This window comes from Lemur catta, chromosome 1, assembly GCF_020740605.2.
Source record: "Lemur catta isolate mLemCat1 chromosome 1, mLemCat1.pri, whole genome shotgun sequence".
In the NCBI taxonomy this organism is placed as follows: domain Eukaryota; kingdom Metazoa; phylum Chordata; class Mammalia; order Primates; family Lemuridae; genus Lemur; species Lemur catta.
The window spans coordinates 216,897,483-216,921,993 of NC_059128.1; the positions used below are offsets into that span (position 1 = coordinate 216,897,483).

General features: G+C 34.6%; 1 protein-coding gene across 4 annotated transcripts in view; it reads left to right on the top strand.

The window, feature by feature from the left end:
- The first annotated feature begins 519 nt into the window (after positions 1 to 519).
- OPA1 (OPA1 mitochondrial dynamin like GTPase) overlaps positions 520 to 24,511 on the top strand; it is an 86,333-nt gene continuing 62,341 nt past the window's right edge. Inside the window, exons 1-7 of one of the 4 annotated variants that reach the window (XM_045539952.1) lie at positions 520 to 785; positions 9,038 to 9,356; positions 9,995 to 10,091; positions 11,180 to 11,287; positions 11,786 to 11,839; positions 12,551 to 12,618; positions 19,819 to 19,929. In XM_045539952.1, the coding sequence (XP_045395908.1) occupies positions 754 to 785; positions 9,038 to 9,356; positions 9,995 to 10,091; positions 11,180 to 11,287; positions 11,786 to 11,839; positions 12,551 to 12,618; positions 19,819 to 19,929 (789 nt within the window). In that variant the 5' untranslated portion in view covers positions 520 to 753. The remainder of the gene's footprint in view (positions 786 to 9,037; positions 9,357 to 9,994; positions 10,092 to 11,179; positions 11,288 to 11,785; positions 11,840 to 12,550; positions 12,619 to 19,818; positions 19,930 to 24,511) is intronic. The other 3 variants (XM_045539954.1, XM_045539953.1, XM_045539955.1) reach the window with 3 other exon arrangements.

The following is a 24,511-nucleotide window of genomic DNA, read 5'->3' on the forward strand; positions in this document are numbered from 1 at the left end:
CAGTTAAAGAGTGAATGAACAAAATCACTTTTGATGCCTTTATAAGCTATGCAAGCTTATTCCAACCCTGTAGCTGCAGAGATTCTAAGGTACTTAACCTATCTATGACCCTTCCTCCTGCCCTCCAAGATTGTTTATATCCTTTTACACTGAACACAGAAGTGGGGCAAATGGGCAACTATTAGTTTTTATTACTCTATTCTATTACTCTATTACTGTATTCATTTTGCATTCTCTAGACTCCTCCATGCTCCCTCAGTATCTAAATCTTATTAAATTGGTCGCCACCGGTGAACATTTATCAATCCAGATTCCATGGCTTTCGCCTCGCTGGTCCCCGCCCAACCCTCGCCCCATCCCCTCTCCAAGTCTTTAAACTGGAAGGCTAATTCCGAAATCCACTCGGAAACAATGAGGGCGGGGCGGGGCGGGGCGGGGCGGGGCGGGAGAAGGTGGAGTACGCATGTACACCAGGACCAGGAGCTCCGGGCGCAGGCGCTAGTCCTCCACGGACCGTTTGTGCTGCCCGCCTAGGAAGGGTGGGGTGAGTGTTTCATTGACGGACTGAGTACGGGTGCCTGGTAGGCTCTTGCGGAAGTCCATGCGCCATTGGGAGGGCCCCAGCGGCTGCTCTGTGCCCTTGTTGCAGAGAGCCTCTTCCTGGGTCATTCCTGGAGCAGGAGCCGGACTGGGGCTGACACAGGGGCTCCCGCGTGGCCGTCTCGGCACTTGTGTGACCTCCCCGCCGGCGGGATGTGGCGACTACGTCGGGCCGCCGTGGCCTGGTAAGTGCAGGCTCCGACCTGGCCCCCGTTATTTCTGGGGCAGCTTGAGAATGGGCTTGTCCCATCCCTACCTCCAGAATGTGCAGATAACTCCCAGGCCAGGCCGGGGGCTATTGGAGAATTTCGAGATATTTTTGAGGACCCATAGTGACTGGAGTCCTCACTGGGCTTACCTGCGGGGCTGGCTTTCAGTACCGGCCCTTGTCCCTGTGCCTATCCAACTCGAAGATTCTGGACGCCTCTCAGTCTTGGCCCTTCTCTATTGTCCTTTTGTCCCTGCCCTTTACACTCTTGTGCTCTCGGTGTTATCTCTGTGTCTGGTTGCTTCTTTTTTTCTGTCCTCTCCCTGCCCGGTTTGGCTCTGTCTACCAATCACCCTTTCCGCGTTTTCTTAACCCTCACTGTCGTCTTCTTCCACCTCCACGCCGTGTGTACTTTGCACCTGCAGGTACTTCAGCTCTTCTCCAGGGTGAAGGGGCCTCTGCCTCTTTCCCTCACCCGCTGATTGGAGTCAGAACTAGAGCAGTGACGCACACGGTGTCAGAGATGGTGATTAGAGATGCCTTCTTAATAGCACCTTTTTTCAGTATTCGGGGAGGGAGACTTGCTTTCTGATGCAAAGTGGCAAATGTAGCACCACCTTTCTAGTCACACTGTCGTTGTTGTCCTGGCCTGATTTAATCCTAAGGAGAACATCATGGAAATCTTTTTATTTTTGTGGGTTACATATTCATTTTAATGAGATTAAATTTGATTTTATCTCTGTACATAATTTTGTTCTAATACCCTTAGATACCGTAAAGCCTAACTCACTGTTGTGGACATTTGGTAGGAAGTAATATGCATCAAGCACGGTTGGAGAAACTTGGTTTTTCTGAATTAACGCAACCTGTAAACACCTGTCTTTGTTTTTTTTCCAGAACTTTTTAAATGGTGTGGATAATTTGTAGTATTTATAAGGAATGGAATCCATTTATTTTATAAAGGTTAAGTGGGGTCCAAATGCAGAACTAGATGACATACAATAGTGTTTTGTTAGTCAATTAGAATAATTGCACTATTTTAAATCTCTTGGAATTTTAATTTCTGAGTAAATTCATAGCCCTTAGTATCAAAGTAAGTTACTTACAACCTTTGTATTTCTGCTTCTCAATTTTTAATGGGGGAACATATCTAATTTTCTTTAAATAAAAAAGGACTGCAGAAATAGCATACTCTGTTGGAGCACTTAATATATATAGAAAAACTTTAAAATTTGAGTTTCAAAACAAATTGATTTATAACTGGTATTATTTCTTTATTCAATTAGATGTTGTAGGGCTAAATTATTTCTAAAATTATTGTGGATGCCATAGAGTCATGGCTTTAAAGTGTTTCATGTTGATAGCACAGTTTAGCTACCTAAAGAAGTAGAGATGTGGAAAGTCAGAAGGCACAAGCTCTGAAATTTGTACAGTAGTTCCTTAGCATGTTGTGAAGGAATATAGTTAAATTTCTACTCTTTAACAGATGGGAACATAAACTTTTTTGGATATATATATATATATATATATGATTGTGGACATGTGAGACCAATGACCAGCATTTATTTGGGTGCAATAAATATTTGTGTAAAGTTAATGAAAAAAGAATTACATATTAGGAAATGGTATATTGGTTAAAAGAGATGGTAAATGAAGAAGAAAGTAGATGATTTCCGGGGGAAACCGATTTTGCATCACATTTGATTTTTAATTTTAACTGAATGTAGAAATCTGTATTCAAAATCTTTTTCCTTCCCAACTGTGAAGGCATTGCTACATTTTATTCTGGCATCCTTTGCTGCTGATGAGAACTCTTATGGCAATCTGATTTTTTTTCATGTTCATAGGTATTTTGTTTTTCTCTTCATGGAAACTTTTAGGATATTTACCCTTGATCCTAAATTTCTCAAGGCTTTGTCCAGGTGTGGATGTTTTGCTTTTTGTTTTTTCTTCTTTTACCACTCATCTGGCTTGGTAGACAGTGGGCCTTTCCATTTCAAATATTCTTTCCTTTATTTCCGAGAAATTTTTCTTCTTTATTTTCTTCCTTTCATTTTTCCTGTTCTTGTTCTTTCTAGAGACCTATTAGGTGAATATTAGTCCTCTTAGGTTGGTCCTGTATGTCAATGATTTCCAAAATATGATCTGTACCCTTCATCTGTTAAAAACAAACCAAAAAAACCCATATACCCCAATATATATATGCACACTCACTTACTTTTTTTTTTGTTTGTTTTGAGACAGAGTGTCACTTTGTTGCCCTGGCTAGAGTGAGTGCCGTGGCGTCAGCCTAGCTCACAGCAACTTCAAACTCTTGGGCTTAAGCGATCCTACTGCCTCAGCCTCCCGAGTAGCTGGGACTATAGGCATGCGCCACCATGCCCGGCTAATTTTTTTTTCTATATATGTTTTAGTTGGCCAGCTAATTTATTTCTATTTTTAGTAGAGACGGGGTCTCGCTCAGGCTGGTCTCGAACTCCTGACCTCGAGCGATCCACCCGCCTCAGCCTCCCAGAGTGCTAGGATTACAGGCATGAGCCACCGCACCTGGCTTACTTTTAAATTATGTATGTCTCTATACCAATGATTTACATGAGCAGTCTACCCTAATAATCTTAAAGGATAAGATATAAGAATACTGCATCTGGAAGCTTTGGTACTTTCTTCAATCTCAGTGGATCATTTTGTGCATCCTGTGGGATGCATTTTTCCCCTATCCTCCCACTCGCTTTGGATGTCACTTCTCTGCATTGCTTGACTTAACTCTTATGTTTTCCGCCTTTTTTCTTTATGTTCTATGTTCTGGGGAATTTTCTTAATTCGTTTTTCTGGTCTTGCTATTGATTTTTTTTATAATATATTGGCCATTGTAACTTTAATTTCCCTTAACTTCTTTTTAACATTTATTAAACTCTTAAAGACATTTAATTCTATAAACTTTCTATTCTTTCATTGCTATTTTTGAATAACAACAAGCATTCATTTTATGTCTGCAATATTTCAGGAATCCTCCTGAGAATACTAATTAGCATTTCATATCTCTGCTTTTTCCAGGATTAATAATGTTATTTATCTTGGTTTTCATCTTAAGAGTTGGTGGTTTTCTATAAAAAAAAACTGGTTATTTAGTCATATTTAAACATGAAGTACTAATGATTGATGTAGATGCCTTGTGTGGATTACCCTTGAAGGAGAGGGCTGATTTAGCAAACTGTTTACGGTTATGATGTTTCAATTAGCAAGCCTCATTTTAGGGCTTTTAGGGAGTGGGCAGATGATCTGAGCTTGCTACAAATGCCAGTATTGTTGAGGAGGTTCACTCTGGGAAGTCCCCCTTCCCCATACACACTTGGGAGCTTTAGTTCTTCCCTGGCAGATTGCTCAGCGTGGGGCACTTGCTACTGTTAACATTCCGCTGGCTGGATTGGAATGGGGTGGAGGGTGACCAAAGCAGCCTTTCCTTAGATGGCATGTCAGTAAATCTGTTTCTTCTTGTCTTTTCACTCTCTTTCCTGTATCTCAAGAGGACCTTTTTGTGTAAAATAATCCTGTCCTGTATGAGCATAGATCTTTTAGAGTATCTTCTTTAACTGAAATGATCTAGAAGTAATTCTGAAGATGCCTTTCTAAGAAGTACTAGGATTTTGCTTTGAGGCAATTATCTCTTCCAGAGGACTAATTGAAGAACATTTTACATGTAGTTACCCAAAATACTGTATACTATACTCCCCATCCTTGTCCCTGCCCCCCACCCATAGTTATTGCTGCTGCCATTATGGAAATAGGAATTTTAGGCATTTGGATGTACAAGAGGGAGGAAATAATGAAAAGCAAAAACATCTTAGGGATGAACTCAGTCCTGGGAATTCATCTAATTGGATATATTTTGGGATTAACTTCTTTCTAAGAAATGTAAATAACTTTTTGAGGATTAAAGGGTTATTCATTTATACGTTAGTTTAAGTTAGTGCAAATTAATATTAAAATAATATTTAGTGAGCACTTTGTGCTGGCCACTGCTAGGTTCTTTCACCTGTTTTTTGCATTTTAATTCTGCTAATAACATGTTCATTCAACAGATTTATTGGGTGTCTATCATTTGTGAGGCACTGGGCTAGACCTTGGAAATACAACAATAAGCAAAACTTATGAAGATTGGAGTTTACTGGATACATATTAATCTAATAGCTACACAGTTATACAATACAAATTTACAAGCATTATGAAGAAAAAGTACAGAGAGCCAAGAACTGTAGTATGGGGACTTGCATTATAATGAAGGTTCAGGGAGAGGAGGGACTGCTTGAGGTGAAACTGACTATGAGCAGTAGCAAGAGTTAAGTAAGTAGAAGAATCTGTCCAAGAATAGTGGGTGGCACAGCCTCTGAGGTGGCATAATTGGGAATTTGAATGAAAACTAGTCAGGGTGGAGCTCTGAGACAAGTGAGAGAGAGGTAGGAACCAGACTGTGCAGAGCTTTATAGACCAGGAGTTTGGATTTTTAAGGGGAACCATTTAAGAGATTGATGCAGATGAATGACATTGATCAGGTTTGCATTCAGATGAGTGTTCTGGTAATGGTTGAGGATGAGGAAGGTATCAAGAATGATCCCCAAATCTGTGGCTTGAGTAACTGGATAGCTGCTTATACCATTTCTTGAGATAGGGAATACTGCAGGAGGGTTAGGGTTTTGGTGGGAGGGGGAGAAGAGATCATGATGGCTTTGAACATCTTGAATTTGAAGTCCCTTTTTGATATCTAAGTGCTGGTGTTGAATAGGCAGTTGGACACAAGGGTCTGAAACTTAACTGTTGGTATTAGACGTAAACTTGAGAAACATGGGTATGTAGATGGCTATGGAGGAAATGGGTATAGATAAGATTTTCTAGGGAGAGTGGGAAGAGAAGCAGGTTAGATCTAAGCCTTGATGAACTCTCAAAATTTAAAAGGTAGTTGAAGATGAATCTGAAAAGGAGTGGACAGTGAGGTAGGAGTAAAACTAGAGACTGCTAAGGGAAGAGGAAATTCCAATAATGAGGAGGTGTCAACGTTGTCAGCTATTGCTGAGAGGTCAGATAAAACTGGAACTGAAAAAAAATGCCTATTGGAAACCTTTGGTGCTCTCAGTAAGAGCTGTTTTACTGAAGTGGCAGAAATGGAAATCAGGTTGGTTTGGCTTTTAATAAAGTAGCTAGAGCAGGGAAATGAGATATTTTTTTCTCCTGTAAGATGAGAGAGACTTGACTTACGATTTCTGAAAGGGCAAGAGGAGAGACAATTCCACATGCATTCGCCTTTTTTAAGCAGGAGGGGAGCACTTACTGTAATCTTATGTGGGGAAGAAGAGGATGGGTAGAGATACAGTAGGTGAACAGTTTTCATATGAGGAAGTTGAACATGTATGTGTCCTTCTGATGGCTTCTATTTTCTCTGTGAAGTAGAGAGCAAGGCCATCTACTTAGAGTTGGGGGAGGTCAGGAGAGATACGGAGGATTAGAGGAGAGTAGAGGATGTCAGAAATAGTCCTAGCAGAATGGAAGACAGAATTGATAAGAGAAATGAAAGGATTGTCAGACAGTTTTGAGGTTCCTGTTTAGATGTCTGTCCAGTTGGGTGTGATTTTTCTCCAGTAGTGCTTCATTTCCCTGGGTACAGGCAGGGAGAAAAGCAATAGTAAGTTCATCCAGAGTTTGTATTTTACTGAACAAGTGAAACAAAAAGTCAGAGGGCAAGGAAGTCTAGAGTATTTGCAGAAGAGTTATTGATATGATGAACCAGAGAGTCTAAGGTGGCTATGTGGGTGAATAGATAAGGAAGAGACTTAATAGGTAAGAAGAGAGAAGTATCAGAGAGTCAGATACTTAAATTAGTGATTATTGATAATGACTCTCCAATACAGTTATTGTGCCAGTTTAACAACTTAAGAAACTGAGGCTTTGGGACATGGGTAATTTGTCCTTGATTGCACAGCAAGTAAGCCGTGAAACTGATTTGGAACCAAAGTTCATCTGACTCAGAAGACTAAGTAGATGTAAGGATATAGTTGAGAGAAGTCTGAGCTAAACATTATGGAACCATGAGCTATTTCCCTGGTTGATTTCTGTCTTGAGTTTTTTCTCTCTGTAAGTGATAACATTGGTCACCCCAGGTAAAACCTAGTGGTTATTAGTGACTCTTCCCTTCCTCCTGTGTCTAGCCTGCCATTCTGGTGTCCACCTTTCCCTTCCTGGCTCACTGCTACCACCTCACTTTAGGCTTTCTTATATCTGGGCAGCTGAACTAAGATCACCTTTTGCTCCCCTTCTGATCTACTTTTACCTAACATTGCCTTTAATACCTTCTTTAATTACTGTTTAGTTAGTCTTATTTTACCCAAAAACTTTCAGTGACTCCTGTTGCCTATAAAAAAAAAAAAAAAAAAAAAGTGCAAACTCAGCCTGACATGCAGTGGCTTTGTCATTTGTCCTGAGACCTCTTCTCCAATTTTACCTCCTCCTTTGAACATTTTATGCCAGCTCCTTAGGTCTCTTGACCTTTCATTGTCTCATATCTGTGCCCTTCTCTTTATCTGGTATTTCTTTTCTCTTTTTTGACTCTTCAGCTTCCACTTTTAAGTTTTACTTTTTCTGGGAAATTTTCACTGATCACCCCAATTTCTAAGGATCACTAGCTTTCCTCTGAACTCTTGGGCCACTTAACTGTCTCTACTGTTCCTTTGACATGGAAATGCTTGTTGTGGTATTAATTTTCATGTGTGTATGCTTGCTGGGGTGGAGGCAATTTTGAAGCTAAAATGAGAAGAATTATGCTTTTTATATATGCTGAGTTTGAGGTCAGGAGAATTTAATCTCTTGGTTAATAAAAGAAGATAGGGACTTTTTATAAGATGGTGGAAATGATGATTTATCTTGGAGGCAGAGGTTTTAAAAAAAAAAAAGTAGAGAATGTTTACCAACTTCTAAAGAGATTGTAAATGTTTTCGTGACTAGAAGTAACATTTACATGTGGAATTACAAATAAGCAGTGTGCCTAATCCTACAATGTGTATTTTCACCCACTGTTAAATCCTATTTCCCTCAGGTTTCCTGAGTTGGAGGATTCCTGTAGAGTTTTGAATCAGAGCAAGGCCCAGTGTCATCCTGAGGGTTCCATAGGAGGTGGTGGGTACTCCATAATGTCACCTCAGCCTCCTATCTGGGGCCACATAGATTTCTGCATCTGCTGCTTCCCACACTCCTTGCCCTGGTGTCTCCTGTGGAAAGAATTTGGGCTTTACTTTCTGGCTGACCTTAGTTTTAATCCCTCTTCTACCATTTGCTAGTCATTCTACCTTAGACAAAACATAGCTTTAAAAAAATTAATTTGTAAAATGAGGATACTTACCTTACTGGGTCTCTTCTGAGAGTAACAGTAGCATTTGTAAAAACATCTGCTGTAATATCTGGTACTCCAAAGGAATACAAGAGATAACCCCTTTCTCCCACCATCCTTCACAGCATTGTTTCTGTGTTCCTTGGTTTCTTTTTCCTAAGACGTTTTCAGTCTCATGTAATTAAATGAATTAATAAAACTACTTAGAATCAGGCCCAGCCCATAGTAAGCAACTACGAATGTGTGTTGAATTAGATGAGGGAGGCCTATGGTGGTTGTTGGTAATCTTTCATTCTCTGCAGGAAGGAGAAGGTAGAGCTGGGACAGTTAACATACACATTTAGATTCTCTCTTTTAAGCTTTTTTCCGACTTTCATTTTTCTGGGGAGCCAGGTGCCTGAGGTGGAATTGATCAATTTCCATCCTTGGGCTATCTCAGGGTTGGGAGCCATAGATGAGGCGGCAAAGAATAGGTCTTCTAAGCTGCTAGAATTTTTGTGCTTGAAAGCAAAAGTTTGTATGCTTTTTTTGTTTCAACTTTTACTTACAGTGAATAGCAGTTAATAAAATAAGTCCTTACCTTTTCTCTCTTCAGTTTCAATTCTTTGGAACAGGATTATAGCCCACATGTTAGAGTGCAGGCTCTGGCGTCCCACTGCCTGAGTTTGAATCTTGCCTTTATTCCTTATTTCAGTGTGTACTTGGGCAAGTTATTACGAATGGTTAGTAAATGTGAACTATCTATGACATGCGGTTTATCTTGTGTGTGTGTTTCTTTTAGTATATTGTTCTTTTACGTAATTTCCTTTGTATTATTACCCTATCTGATCTTTCTTCCATATTCATTTTTCTTTCAGCGAGGTCTGCCAATCCTTAGTGAAACATAGCTCTGGAATAAGAGGAAGCTTACCACTACAAAAACTGCATCTGGTTTCACGAAGTATTTATCATTCACGTCATCCAACCTTAAAGTTTCAAAGACCCCAATTAAGGGCATCATTTCAGCAGTTCTCTTCTCTAACTAACCTTCCTTTACGTAAACTAAAACTTTCTCCGATTAAATATGGCTACCAACCCCGCAGAAATTTTTGGCCAGCGAGATTAGCTACAAGGCTCTTAAAACTTCGATATCTCATACTGGGTTCTGCTGTTGGAGGTGGCTATACAGCCAAAAAGGTAAGTTTAACTTTCCTACTGGTTTTCCAGTTATTCTACCATGATTATTTTAAGTTTTTATAGCATAAGTAATTTTTCTTTAGTAGACTATAATTGGATGTTTAAACATTTATTGTGGGTCTCTACCATGTACTAGGTTGTTTTAATGGTGCTAATAGGAGGATGCTTTCCAAATCTTAGTTATAATTACAGGAGATAAAGATGGCCTCCTGGAGGGAATGCTGGGCCGGGAGTAAGAGCATCTAGGTTTGATTTTGAGCTTGCTATTTAGTAGCACAGACAGGAAAGTTAGGCAGCATGTTCACATACTCACTTCTTAACAGCTCTGGGACCAGAGGCAAGGTGTCCAATCTCCCAGTCCTTCTACTCCACAGTCTTATTTAAAGCCAAATCATGAAACCTGTTCGAAATAGAAGTATATTTTGAATTTTTATGTTTCTCATAGTTAGTAGAGGAGTGTTTACATATTTTATGTGCCTGCCTGCTAAATTGTTTTTAGAAGAGCTGAGGCCATTTAAATTTGTTTCAAATATAATACATTGCTCTTAGTTGATTTGTTTTAATTAAATAAGATAATTTTCTTTACATTTTTATATGGCATTCAGAGCATCTGATTGACATACTTTCTTATCTTTTAGACTTTTGATCAGTGGAAGGATATGATACCTGACCTTAGTGACTATAAATGGATTGTACCTGACATTGTGTGGGAAATTGATGAGTATATCGATTTTGGTTTGTATCATCAACATTAAAATACCTTTTTGGGTCTTTTCTTTAGGAAAGAGAAATAGTTGTGTGAAAATATTTTCTTAACTTAGGAGTTTAATATGTAGCAGTTTTATTTTAATGATAAAAGTAATAGAATGTCAAAGAAAAAATTTGTACAGAAAAAGTATCCAGTAGCTTTAACATAGCTACCACTATGCTCCTTAATAGAGCATTTTCTTTTAATTGTACATAATATGTATATGTGGTTAATATTTCAGTTTCCTTTTTAAAAATTACACAGTCGCAATGAATGTACAGTTTGGGATTTTTTATTTTTTTTGGCTACCTAACATATTTTGTCAGCATCTCCACGCTGCCAAGTAAACTTCTAAATATCATTTTCAGCATTATATAATGTTGCCCAGAACATATGTACTGTGATCCCCCTAACTAGCTCCTTTTGATCGGATACCTTTGTTACTTCTCTACTTTTTGTAGCTAAGTTCCTTAAAAGTCTGTTAGTACCCAGAGTGATTTCTCTCCTTAATTGGCCACTAACCCTGTGTTTTAAATAGGTAGATGAGAAAAAAGTATATTTGATAGCTATGATTACCAGTAATTCATGGTGATCTTTTAAAAATTTTTTTGATGAAATATTTTCCACAGTCCGTTTTTTTAAGACATTGTCTGATTTCTCAGCTTAGATGTATGTGGAGGTGGAATTAATCTCTACATGCACTTTACTCACAGCACTTCTAAAGATAAAACTGTGCTCTGTTGACAGAGGTATTTGCAAGAAAAGCACGCTTTAAAATGGTTTTTCTAATATTGATGAGTAGAGCTTTTCCACTTGATACATATGCCAGTACCAAAGCATGGTAGCTGAGAGCCTGGAATCTGGAGCTAGATTGCCTGGGCTTGAATGCTGGCTCCTGCCCACCCCACTTTCTTGCTGTATGCCCCAGTTTCTCATCTGCAGATAGGGTTGATATGAGTAGCAATTTTGCAGGGTTGCTATGAGGGTTAAACAAGTTAATATTTTTATAGCCCTTAGAATAATATTTGACACGGGTTCTTATTTTGAGACTATTATGTGTTTCGGTCTTCTCCAGAGAAAATTAGAAAAGCCCTTCCTGATTCCGAAGACCTTGCAAAGTTAACACCTGACTTTGACAAGATTGTTGAAAGCCTCAGCTTATTGAAGGACTTTTTCACCACAGGTAAGGGAGAACTTGTTTGATCTAATTTAAAATTTTAAGAACCACAGAGGAAAAATACATAGATGTATTTGTTTTGTTTATTCCCATCTTTTAAATTAGAACATTATTTCAAATGAAAAACAGGTTTATAAAAAGATAAACACGAAGTTTTGTCATACAATGGTTGTAATCTTTGTTTAGCCCAATAAAGTTAAAATTTATAAGAGCTTAAATATGCTAGGCTTTTAGTCAGTGAGGGAGAAAATATCACTTGTTCTTGACAAGTAGATGAGACTTCCTATGTATTTGCTTTTCATAATTGGTTAGAGCCAATTTGGTGATTTTGAAACAAACTGAATTATGATGGACCATAATGAGTAGAATTTGTTAAGATTAATTCTGGCATATTTGCCTTATTATTGCCCTATTGTGGTATAAATCTGAGATCTCAGACACCTTTGTTTGCTCATACCTGTTAAATTTTACATTTCTATTTCCCCTTTTGCTGATTTTTCACAGGTTACAAATTGGTTAGTGAAGTCATAGGAGCTTCTGACCTACTTCTCTTGTTAGGTGTGTAAACAGACATTTTTGCTCACCTTAACATGCCTTTTAAATGCTTCTAATAAACTACTTGCAAATGAAATTGCAGACCAAATTTATAATGCTGCTTATGCTGAATTTTAAAACCCCAGAACTATGTTAGGCAAACTCATTATCCTTTAGGTGGAAATAATAAAATAATTATTTTGTGATAAAACTGAAATTCCTAAGTACGTTATGTATAAGATTAAAGCTATTAAAAGAAAATTTGCTTATCCAAAATATTTTCTTGACATAGATCTAATTGTTTTTGATAATTGAAATGAAAAGTAATTTTAGTTTGTCTCATCTGCCCTGTCATAGTTGACATTTTAAATTTGTTTTCCTGTTATTAATATATTAATTCGTGATCTGTAATGGCAGTGGTATGTGACTGAACTGTAAGTACTCTCATGTAAAATAATCCTTACCAAATATTGTCTTGTTATTGTAATATTATTAATAGTTATATATTTTTTAAATAGTTAGGTTAAATACATGCTATAATTGCTATAATTTAAAAAAATTTCTATGTAAGTTATCAGTAATGTTCCTTAAAATAAGAATAAAGGTGATTGTTGCTTTGAACCTGAGTTGCTCTAAAAACCCATTTACCTTTTAATTGATTAGGCATAATTTTGGATTTAGCTTAGGCTATTGACATCACCAGAGAGTTTAAAGGACTCCATATTTATCTTTAAGGTTCACCTGGAGAAACGGCATTTCGAGCAACAGATCATGGATCTGAAAGTGACAAACATTATAAAAAGGTAAGTATAAAAGAATTCTCCACATAGGTAGGCTTGAAAGATTTTTAAAAGATTTTACCTTTTTAAAAGATTTGAAAATAGGAACATCTAAGTAGAAATATGACTAATGTAGTGCAAAATGCAAGGTTAGTTACATGGCAGTTCTGGAAACATAATTAGAGAAGCTCATTTTCTACTAATATGTCCTGTGGGTTGTCCCCAAGAAAGGGTTTTATTGTTATATATGTGTGGGAAGAGCTGGTTTAGACAAAACAAGTAGACTTTTCTTCTTTTCCCTAAGGAATCTCTCAGACCTTAATACATTAATGTACATTTTGAATCTCCAACAGGAGTCAAAACATACAGGGTTTTTCAGATTTATTTATTAACCCTTTTTCTCATGAAACATCTAGGAACTAAAATTTACTTAGGAGAAGTGTTAAATAGAATAGGAAGTGGGTTACTAGGGAATAAGTCAATTCCCTTATATTGAGACACAACAGAGTAACGTGGGGTTATTAGGGTGTGTCAATTTCAACATATATGCATTAACAAAAATAAGTTACAGGAGACTTGCATATGAAAGTTATAAGAGAATTTCTGATGTGGAATAATATACATTGCTCCATATTTCTAATACTCGTGTGTTTACCTGACATTTTTCTGAGTCTTCACTGTTTTCATTCTTTTGGAATTGATAAAATAACTGATTCCTTGAAAGTTTTTTTAAAAACTAATACCTAGACAAATAGATTTATAGAAAAAATATTCTATGAGCATTTTAAAATTAAATACAAAATATGTAGCTTATATACTGAAGGTTATGGTTTCAACACATCAAAGGAAAAAAATTTATGTTTCTTTGGAGAGTGGGATAAAGAAATAATTTCTATGTATAGGTTTTCATCTCTTTTCCTGTCATTCAACTTTGAACTTTATATGTGATTTTCCAGATTTTAATTATATTTCAATTTTTTTTTTCTTTTGCCTTTTAAGTTTATCTTTTGAAGAAAACATGTTTCCAAGTGTGTGTGTGTGTGTGTGTGTGTGTTTGCCTTTTAACTCAATCCTTTTCGATATTCTTTTATTGACGTTATTTTAACCTAAGGATACTCTTGACTATTCATACCACTGGGGAAAAAATTAAGTAGAAATTAGCCTAATATGTGCAGCTTATTTTGAGCCCAGGCCTTGGTCCTTAAGGTGAGTAAACTTAATGTGCAGAGATGAGCTAATCTAACTGGGGAGAAGGAACCTTTGTTACAGGTATGGTAGTGACAAGACTTCCTTTTGTTAAATCAGTTAGGGAAGATCTCCATGTCTGCTTCCACTCCAATGTGGCCTGGGATCACTTTGGTGAATGAAAAACCTATTTCAGGGCCTGACTCTGATAATTTTCTTAAAACCCTGCTAAGGTGATAAATGAATAAATAATCAATAATTGACCAGGAGCTCTGTAATATAGAAGAAGCAAGAGAATCTATCTTTGGGAATTTAATTATATTTGCAGATTTTATTTCATAAAATAAAAGTAAATTATTGCTGTATGTTATAATTTACTATTTTGCTTATTTGATGATAAATGCCCTTGTAGACTATTTCTTTTTAATTTTTTCTTACTTTATGGTGATTATTTTACCCACTAAAAACTTGCTAATTTTTTTCCCCAATTATTTTTTATAAATGCTAAATCTAGAGTTGTAATTAAGCTACTTTCATTACAGGGTAAATCACATTGTAGCAAATGCTACTATAAAAATTTGTCATGCGAAAAAGTATCTCCAGCCCCAAATGATGGCTTTTAAATTCTGAAATATCTTCTTTTTTCTTTTACCTGCCTAATTTCTACTCATTCTTAAAGTGCAGCTCAAATGTCACCTTCATAACTATTTTAGTTTCATTAGTTTCAAACTAATGAATTAATGAAACTAATTTCATTAGTTTCATTAATTTCAAACTCTTCTCAGTGTTTAAAACACTTGCCATATGAAACACTTTTTACTTTGGCTTGTATTCTTACTATTTAATGGACCATTTCTTTCACTCAATCTCTGTTCTTAGAGCTCCTAGAATAGTGTTGAGCTCTTCGCAAAATTAATTGATTTAACTCCGTACAAGAGAGGCTAATTTAAAGTATATAAATTTGGTTTATATCAATAAGGATGAGCCTGAAGAATTTTTGCACTGATAACCAGTGAAGTCTTGGCCTTCATAATTGACAACTGAGGAGAACAAGGCTGTAAAAGTAATTCATGTACTGATATTCTGAATTAGAATGAAGCAGTGTTGCTTAAGTAGGATTTACATTTCTGAGATTTCTTATGCAATAAATAATGTAGTAACTGTGGCAAAATTAAATTCTCACAGCCAATACTATTAAGTAACCATAGATTCAGGAACTCGTAACTAGCAGCAGTACTTGGTTAGATGCTTGGCCAGAAGCCAGACCACTTGTGCACTGGAGTACAGTAGTTGGGAAGCTGAGGGATCAGAGGGAGAAAAGCAGAAAATATCTGCATGAGAGAAGATGGAATGACAACACAATCTTACTTTATTTCATAACAGTACATAGCATTTTTATATCATTCAAAAAACAATAAATATTTTTATTTAATATGTAATATGCATATAACACTATTTTGAGATAATTTATAACAATGGGGATTTAGCAAAAATTGTAATATTGATAATCATTGGTAGGGCTGTTTTGTTCATCTCTTAAAATTATTTGTAAAAATTTTCTGAGTAGTAAAATAGGGTTATAATATTATGGGATTGGAGTACGTTAAGTAATCCCTAGTGTAAAGACCTATTTCCTACTGATAACCAATAATAAACATTTTTTAGTGGCTATAAATATCTTCTGCAGAGTTATATGTTACTGGGAGAGAGAAAATAGAAAAATACTTCTTTTTAGCTAATCAAATAGAATTATTCAAACTTTAAAAAGTAGTTTAGTGCTTAGGAATATTTTTTAAATGGAAGGGAAAAGAAGTCTTCACTATTATAAAGTTCTTTTGCCAGACCAAAGTTACTATAAAATTTTTAAAGCAGGGATTGGCAAACTTTTCCTTATAAGGCCAGATAGCAAATATTTTATTAATACGTTTGCAGGCCATAATGTCTCTATGGACTACTCAGTCAGCCTGCCATAGTTTGCTAACTCCTGCTCTAAAGGGTAATTTAAATATACCTTCCATTGTACTGTAGTATTACCACTTTCCTCTTTAAATATACCTTGAACATGATGGGTCAGCAGTACTTTGAAAGTAGTGAAGCCCACATGACAGGATGGTGTCAGATGCAGACTTTGGAGTCATAATGCCTGGATTTATATCCAGCCCTTCCTGCTTTCTACCCTGCAACCTGGGACAAGTTACTTAATTTTTCTGAGTTTCCTGTTTCCTCTTCTGTAAAAGGGGAAACCCTACCTGAAAGGGTTGTTAGGAGGCTTATATAAAGTCCGTTGACACAAGACTTGGCACATAATAAAACTAAATAAATGTCAGTTTTTAAGAGGAGGAAGAGGGTAAGGATGATGACAGTAATGATCATTGTTTTCTTATACTTTGAATTACTGTGTGAGTTAACAGTGTATTAACATATTTGATTAATTTCTTCCCCTCACTTTTCTTCAATGGAATCTTTTCTGGGGATTGTGAAAAATGGGAAAACAGGTTGTGGGAGTGATGTATGGCTTATTTACGGAATAAGTATTTTGTTAGGAACCCCTCTTTGGGTTTTATGCTAGAAACTCTAAATGATTATTAGGTAAAAGTGAGTTGTAATTTGATTCATTCGAGCAGTAAATATGTGCCAATGTTCCACATGGTGACTATAAAACATCTTGTGTATCAGGTCTTATTCTAGGTGCTAGGTATAGAAATGAGCAGATATGGGCCTTGTTCTCCTGTAATTTTTTAAAATACTATTAGGAGTAATAGTATTTTAAATGTATTCACATATGAGTGACTTATAATTGTCTTGGTCCATTCAGGTAGCTATAATAAAAATATCATAAACTGTATAGCTTATAAACAATAAAAATTTGTTTCTCACAGTTCTAGAAGCTGGGAAATCCAAGATCAAGGTGCTGGCAGATTTGGTGTCTGTTGAGGGCTTTCTTCATAGATGGGGCCTTCTCCTTGTGTTCTCACATAGCAAAAGGAGCTAAGCAGCTAGCTGTCTGTGGCCGTTTTCATAAGGGTATTAATCCCAGAGTCCTCATAACCTAATCACCACCCAAAGGCCCCCACCTCCTAATACTATCATACTGAGAGGGTTAGGTTTCAGCATATGAATTTAGTGGGGGACAAATCATTCAGACCATAGTATAATAGTTCAAGATTACTTAAAATCTTTTCCACTGGACTCATTAACTTTTAGGTTAGCACAGTATTTTTTGGTTGATGTTTTGATTTCTGGTGGTATTACTAATTTTCTTGATCTGATGTTATCATTTAAAAAAACTGAGAACATTGTACATGAAATAAGAGACTAACAACTGCACTGTCAAATTGACAGTAGCTAGGAGATGTTTAGAGAGTATATCATCTGTGGTTAATAATTGTTTATTATAAAAACTACTGTATTTTATATATAGTATATACTATTTTAAAAAATAATTGTCTACTATTTCTTGAAAGAAAATGTCCAAGTTTGGGAAAATGTTTATTGAAAAATGTAGTTTGTACATCTGAGGAGTGCATCTTGCACAGTAGGTACACATATTTCTTCCCCTTCCCATTTCACGTGGCCTTTGCTTAGAAGCTGTATAGCCCATCACTTGGTATTTAAGGTGAGATTTGATGCCTAAAATTGGAGAAAGGTAACCTCCTTAAGATATGTAGTATAGTGGAAATAGCTTTTTCTATGTCTAATTCTTGTTTTCTTCCTACTTTTTTCAGGAGGTAACAGTTAATTTCAGCTATCTTCACATAACAATGCTTCAGTAACAGACTCGGAAGGAAAGTGAGGTGTCACTAGAAACAGGGTCTTTTCTTGTAATTTAATAGATATTAGTGTATTTACCATACAGTTGTACATAGATATAAGTAATGAATTTAGGGAAGGGGGTTTACAATATAAATAAAAAAGAATCGTGCCTGATAGACATGTAGAGTTAAGAAATATGAAATATTTTCTAACTGCTTTGACATCTTATAAATTAGAATACTGGTAGTATATACAGCAGGTACACTAGCCAACATAGGAAGCCTAATTTAAAGAAAATTGCTTGAGAAATGTAAACACCTGGATAATTGAAGAAGAGAGTATATGATAAATGACTAAATGAATGAAAATAAGTCTAATTACTTTCTGCTTGATGAAAAGCAATAATTTTTTTTAAAAGGAACAAAAATTATGGGAATGATGAGGGTAGTGAATTAGTTGACATTGCCTTTTTTTGATAGATTCGTGAGTGACCATAAAACTGATTTTTTAAAAGATATATCTTTAAAGATAACTTCAGGTTTTTGTAAATACATTTTGTACTATTGAATCTAGAAACAAAATGTTGATTTCACTTGTCATGTAGAAAAAATCAGCTAGTTTCAACCTCTTATTTATAGTAAACCAGTTTCATTCATTGTCTAATTTTGCCAATGATCACAGCCTAATATATTAAAACTAAGCATCAAACAAAATAAGAATCGTTCAAATTACATTAATATTTCCTTAATTTAAAATGCTTTCCTGTAATACTAACTTTTCTGTTTATACCTACTTTTCTGGAAAACTTTTATGTTTATGTAAGTCATTGGATTATATAAGGTGAATTAAGTAATTAAGCCTCTGAGTGAGTCTACTAATTACATTTGAATATATTAACCAGCATTTTATTTTAAGATACTTTATAATTATACAAAATAAAATATTTTTAGGAGTCATTTTAAAAACCTATTAAACTATTTAAATCTCCAATTTGGAATATTTTAATAAGTATTAGTTTTCTTAACACTTTGTTTTTATACCTTGGTAAAAACAGTCTCCCGAACACTATTCTTATGCAAACTAAGTAGTTACCTAATTCATTGGAACTTTACTTTTTTAGGATTTCTAATTGAGAAAATATTAGGCTTGTGACATTGTCAATTCTTAGTTGTCTTTTCTGCCACATTTCTCAAGGTCAGTTATCGAATAGACCAGCAATTATAATAAAAATACTATGCAGAAAATGACATGTATTTTAGTATTATGCCACATGTAAATAATATTGTAATAAAAATTGTATCAGTTTAACACTACATTATTATGAAACTGAATTTTAGCAATAGAAAAGGTGATTATTTTTTGCATAGGTTTAAACTGGTTTTTGTTTCATTTTTAAATTTTCATAATAAGTATATTGTCTCTGTATCTTAATTATATTCTTATATAGTGCTTTTGTTTAGTAATTGATACATGGTTGGCTATATTCTCAGAGATTGTGTAATGTCAAAACAGCTCATAAAAAGTGAAAATTCAGTCAGACTACTTATTTGATATTATATAAAGTCAAAACAGAACCTGAAACATTTTTTAATTTAAGAAAAGAAACTTAAATTTTAGTCAAATAAGTTTGTGTGCAAAGGCACATAGAATATATGAATTAATGTAAAACCTTGATTAACTTGATGCTAGAAATCTCAATAGGGTTTTTAGAGACTGTAATCTTTAATTGAAGAAATCAGATATTAAGGAAAAATATTTATTTAAGAATAATAATTTAAGTAAATAAGCTGCTATGAAAATTATGCTTGAGAACTAGAAGATTTAACCCTTTAAGATCAACACTTTAAAAAAAAATCAGCAGCATAATTTAATCCATTTTGGCAATTCAAAAATAAGGATTGAAATAATTTGTTTTCTTGATTATCCTGTTACCAGAAATCTAGTGAACTACACTGTCACCTTAAGCATTCCAGTTAGTCTAGGTTTTACCATGTGTTGTTATTATATATCTGGCTTGTTTTATTCAGCACTTATTATTGCATTTTCCTTTTCACTTTTTAAACTATGCTGTTTTATTTTTCTGAGACCTCCAATTTTACTGAGAGGGAAAATGGAAATGCGGTACAGAGCCCAATTGTATGATGGCTCTAAAGGTACATGAGTTTCCATTTTTGTTTTGAGCTATCCATACCTCCCTATCTTACATCTGTTCCTTTGTTGTGCCCTTTGGTTTAACATTGTTCTCCTCCCCAATTTCCTCTTCTCCTCATTGTAAACTCATGGCAGGGTCTGCTTGGTGAGCTCATTCTCTTACAACAGCAAATTCAAGAGCATGAAGAGGAAGCGCGCAGAGCCGCTGGCCAATATAGCACGAGCTATGCCCAACAGAAGCGCAAGGTGATGGATGGTTTAAGGGGGCTACCGAGGTGTTCACACTAATCAGCCATTTCTGCCAAGATCATGTCGCCTTATTCCATTCATGAACTCTAATTATGAGAGATGATTTTTGACAAAGTAAAAATATGAAAGATACATAAACACATAACTTTTCTGGGATAGATAGTATAGACCAAGCCCAAAATATCATGCTCAAGCACAGGAATTTGGTTTCTGAGTATTAGGTTATCTGTGAGAATCCATGTATTTATATTTAGAATATAATTATGAATTGCTATTTACTTGGTCCAGTTATTGAGTCACCCCAAGTTTGTAGCCAACTTATCTACTTACTTATTCTCCGAGATTTTATTTCTAAAATGAAAAGGATTACTATAGATGACCAGCTTTAATTAAAAAAATGATGTTTATTTATTTGTTTTAGCCATAATGTATTAAAAGGGAACATTCATATTCTTATAGAAGAAAATTATTTTGGCTTAACTTTCGGGCAAAAACATGTTCTTCTTATACACTTTGATAAACTAATTGCATAAATTTTTCATATTAATAAAGTAAGTGCAAATACATTTTTTCCTTGGACCACTGAGGGATTGAACATTGGAAATTTGGTATAATTCTGGTTGCTGAAAAACAAATTCTAATAAAAGTCAGCATAAATCTATACAAACATTTGGTTATTGGTGTGATCAACGGGTCCTTAAAAATATGATTTTGGCTGTTTGGTAATCCCACAGTGAAGACTCAAGGTTTATTTTCTCAAGAAACTTTTAGGTCAAAGTGAAATGAATGAATGATTTCAAAGTTATACTCTTGAGATCTTGAAATCAACTAATTAACATCTACTAGATCAGAAAAGTTTTGAAGTTATATATAAACCTTATTCAGGGAAGACAGTTGAGTCATATAATGCCTGTAGGTTCTGATATTTAAATCAACCAATATTATAGATAATGACTTAGTACAATAATTTTGCTGGCTAACATTTCATTTGGTGGTGGTGAATACTTGAGAGTAATCATTATAGTTTCCTTTATTTTTTCAGAGTCACTTCCTGGCTTTTCTCAATTCCATGGCTGTGGAATCAACTCCTATACATTGTTTTAGCTTTCAGTGATTGAGTAACATAGGTAGAAAAAGAAAATAAGTTGTTTTCCTGCATGGTTAAATTAAACCAGATGTGTTTAAGCCAATGAAGACTTACCTTAAATGGTACTCTAACATTCTCTGTTCTGTATGCTGTGATTGTGCCATTTAAATATTCTAACAAATTGGATACTTAGGCTGAGCCAGCTATACCTTAGTTTTGTTACAGAAAGGGGAGGAGCTAATATGTTCTGGAATATTGCTTAGAAATATGAATAAAGCTCTAATTACAAGTCATTCTTAAGTGTTTTTTTCATCATCATAATTTGAAGTGAGTCCCATAGACCTACCATTTTAAAATTCTAATATATGGTTTAAGATTATCAATGTGCTTTTGAATCTGACAGTTCAGGGGATATCAGTAACGAATATTGATTCATTTTCTATATTGTCAAAGATTAATGTTCACTTAAGGCCTATTTTTAGTCTTTATTCAGGCTTAGAGATACGCCATTTCTGATATTTGTTGATTATCCATTTAACGCTTTTATACCTCCATTTCTCTATTTGTAAACTAGAGCCTGGCAGGACTGTACCTCTGTCTGTTTTGTTTATTAGGGTACACTTAGTTGAGTACCAAATGGGTCTTGTTCCTGCCCACTTTGTAGTTACCTTGTGGGAAAGTAAATGGGATTTTAAAAATAATTTATGCTCGTCTGTAGTGAGATCATTCCCTTTACTATCCTGAAAGATTCTTTCCTTACTGTATTGTACCCTCCTTTCCCCCTGTAGTTAGCACAGAGATGACTTTTCAGCTCTTCACTGTCATAATGATCAAAATCCTAATTCATAAGATTTTTTATCATTCCAAGCATTTGAGGTTTACCTGAGGCACAGAACCACAGGTAGTTTTTGTTACTTTTAATCACTCTCCCTTATCCTCTTGAAAATATAAGTAGGTCATCATTTTTTGGTATCTTATTAGTAGCAGCTAATAAATTTTCCCTGTATCTTCTGAGCAAAAAGAGGTTACTCAGAGACAGTAGATTAAAATGGCCATTGGTAGCTTTGCCTTTATGGATATGTACACATACATAAAAATTTTGACAATGCCTCTTTTATATATGTATTTCAGAATGGCCAAAATGGCTTAATAGAAAGAAATACTTAAAGTTTTTAAGTCAGGATTGGTTTTGTGAGGAGCTAGTAAAGGTTTTTCTCTTTCAGCTTTAGCTTGTTTCTGCGGAGGATTCCGCTCTTTCTCCATCAGTTTCACAGCCCTGGAATTGTAGAAAAGCTCTGGTTTCAAGACCATTGATACCCATTTCTGTCAGGGTGAGTTTTAAGTTAATTTCATAATGCAAACTGAATATGTTAAACAATAGGCCATAAATTTATTCTTGTAAGTGGATAAATTTTACTAGTAAAGCACATCACAATAAAATATACTGAAATTGCTTATTAAGACCTAGATGAATAAGTGATAGATTACAATATATACAAATATCTTCTCATCAATCTTTTATATTTGTTTTATAAAGCTAAAAGTTTTTATTTTGTTTCCTAGAAAATATTACGTCCAATTCTTGACTCTACCACCACCAGTCTTTTAATATAACGTTAATTTTGATGTTCCATTAAACTAAGCAGATAGGAAGTATGTTGGTAAACTATGCATGAGTTATTATTAACAGTTGTACCAGAAAGACAAATGATAAATTTAAATATTCCTAAAAATTCAAATTTATAAAAATCTTAACAATTGTGATTACTAAATACTAATATTAGCATAATAGTTGTATTTGTAATATTCTAATAACCTTATATCACTTTAACTTGTTATATAACCTTTTTATTTTACCAAATTACTTACTAAGTTAAACTTTTATAGCCTTTGGCTTATGATAAACATTTTAACTTTTTGTGTAATTGTTAGTTTTTAAATTATTGCCTCAGATGTCAAATAGTGTTAGATTTTCTACAGTGATTTAGTATATATTGCATGAAATCACTAAATATTCACATTCAGAACTAAAACAGTTTATACTAATATTGTTTATACATAATAATTTAGCTGCAGTTGGGTGAATATTTAATGGAACAAAGTAAATCAAAGTGCCTTTTTTAATGAATTAGGAATTTAATCTGCATTATAAATTTTTTGACCACACTATTACAGTATGATGGCATGCCATGTGATCATAATGTAGAATTACTGGTTTCTTCATTGGTCTTCAAGATTTTGTTCTTTGGGTCGTGGACTCCTCTCCAACTTGCTTGTCTCCTCACACTTTTAAGAGATGGTTAATAATTATTGTCCATTCTACACAAATACACATAATTAAAATGAAAAAAAGTTTCTATTCAACAACTCTCTGCTTGCTATACAGGAATTGGAAAACAAATAAAGTTTTTATTATACTATCTTTTTTATAATTCCAAAAATCATTTTTGGAGATTTTTAGGCATAGGCTTTTAAGGAAAAAAAATGTACCTTTTGTTTCCAGCAAGCATTGTCATCTATATTATTTAAATAAAAGTTTGGGGAAAAGTTTGAGAAAGTATCTAGAAATAGGACTCAAGATCTGAAAATAATTTTTTGTAGCATGGACAAGACTTATTAATGTCTACCTCAATAAGCAAATCATTGAAAATTTTTTCATATGTATTTGCTACCATGACATCTTAACTGCTTAAATAGCCAATGAGTGAAGATTGATAAGGATTTAAATGAAGAAGAATATGAATTTAACTTTTTCTCCTATGAAATCAATTGATATTTATAAATTTTGATTTTCAGAAACTAGACAGATTTTTAAAGGCTGAGGATGACAACTTCTTCACCTCACCAAGAAGTCAAAGCACAGTTACGGGATTTGTCATGACATCATTTTTATTTTAATCATTGTATTTTGTATTTAGCATTGTATTGTGACTACTTTAAAACCTGTTATACATTAAAGTTCTTTGGGTTTTTTTGAATATTTTATCCTAGAACTATTAACATTAATAACAACTTGAAGTAGTTTACACAATACCTGTGGATTTTATTCTATTTTTGTTTTATGTTCAATTTTAGTTGTTTTACTTGGTTTCATTGCTTCAGATGCATTCTCTGTATTATGGGTCAGCAAATCTTGCATTGGAACTAAATTTAAAAACAAGCATCTGGCTCCACTTAAAGCTCTGAAAATGCAAGTTGTTCTATATATTAATATATATTATTCATTTCCCTACTTACAGTACAGAAATGGATAATATTTCCTCAAAAGATATACTATGACCCATGAACATTTTTAATACCTATAAACAGTAACTTGTTTCTGATTTCCAAAAATACATTTCTAGAAGGATATCAATACTTAGTGTCTCCAAGTATCTAAATCCCTAAGCTTTAGTACAAAACAACCTCTGAAGAATATAGTAACCATATGTGTTGATCTCTTATTTTCTAACCAACCTTTCATAAGAAATGACTAGAATGGCAACAAGAAAA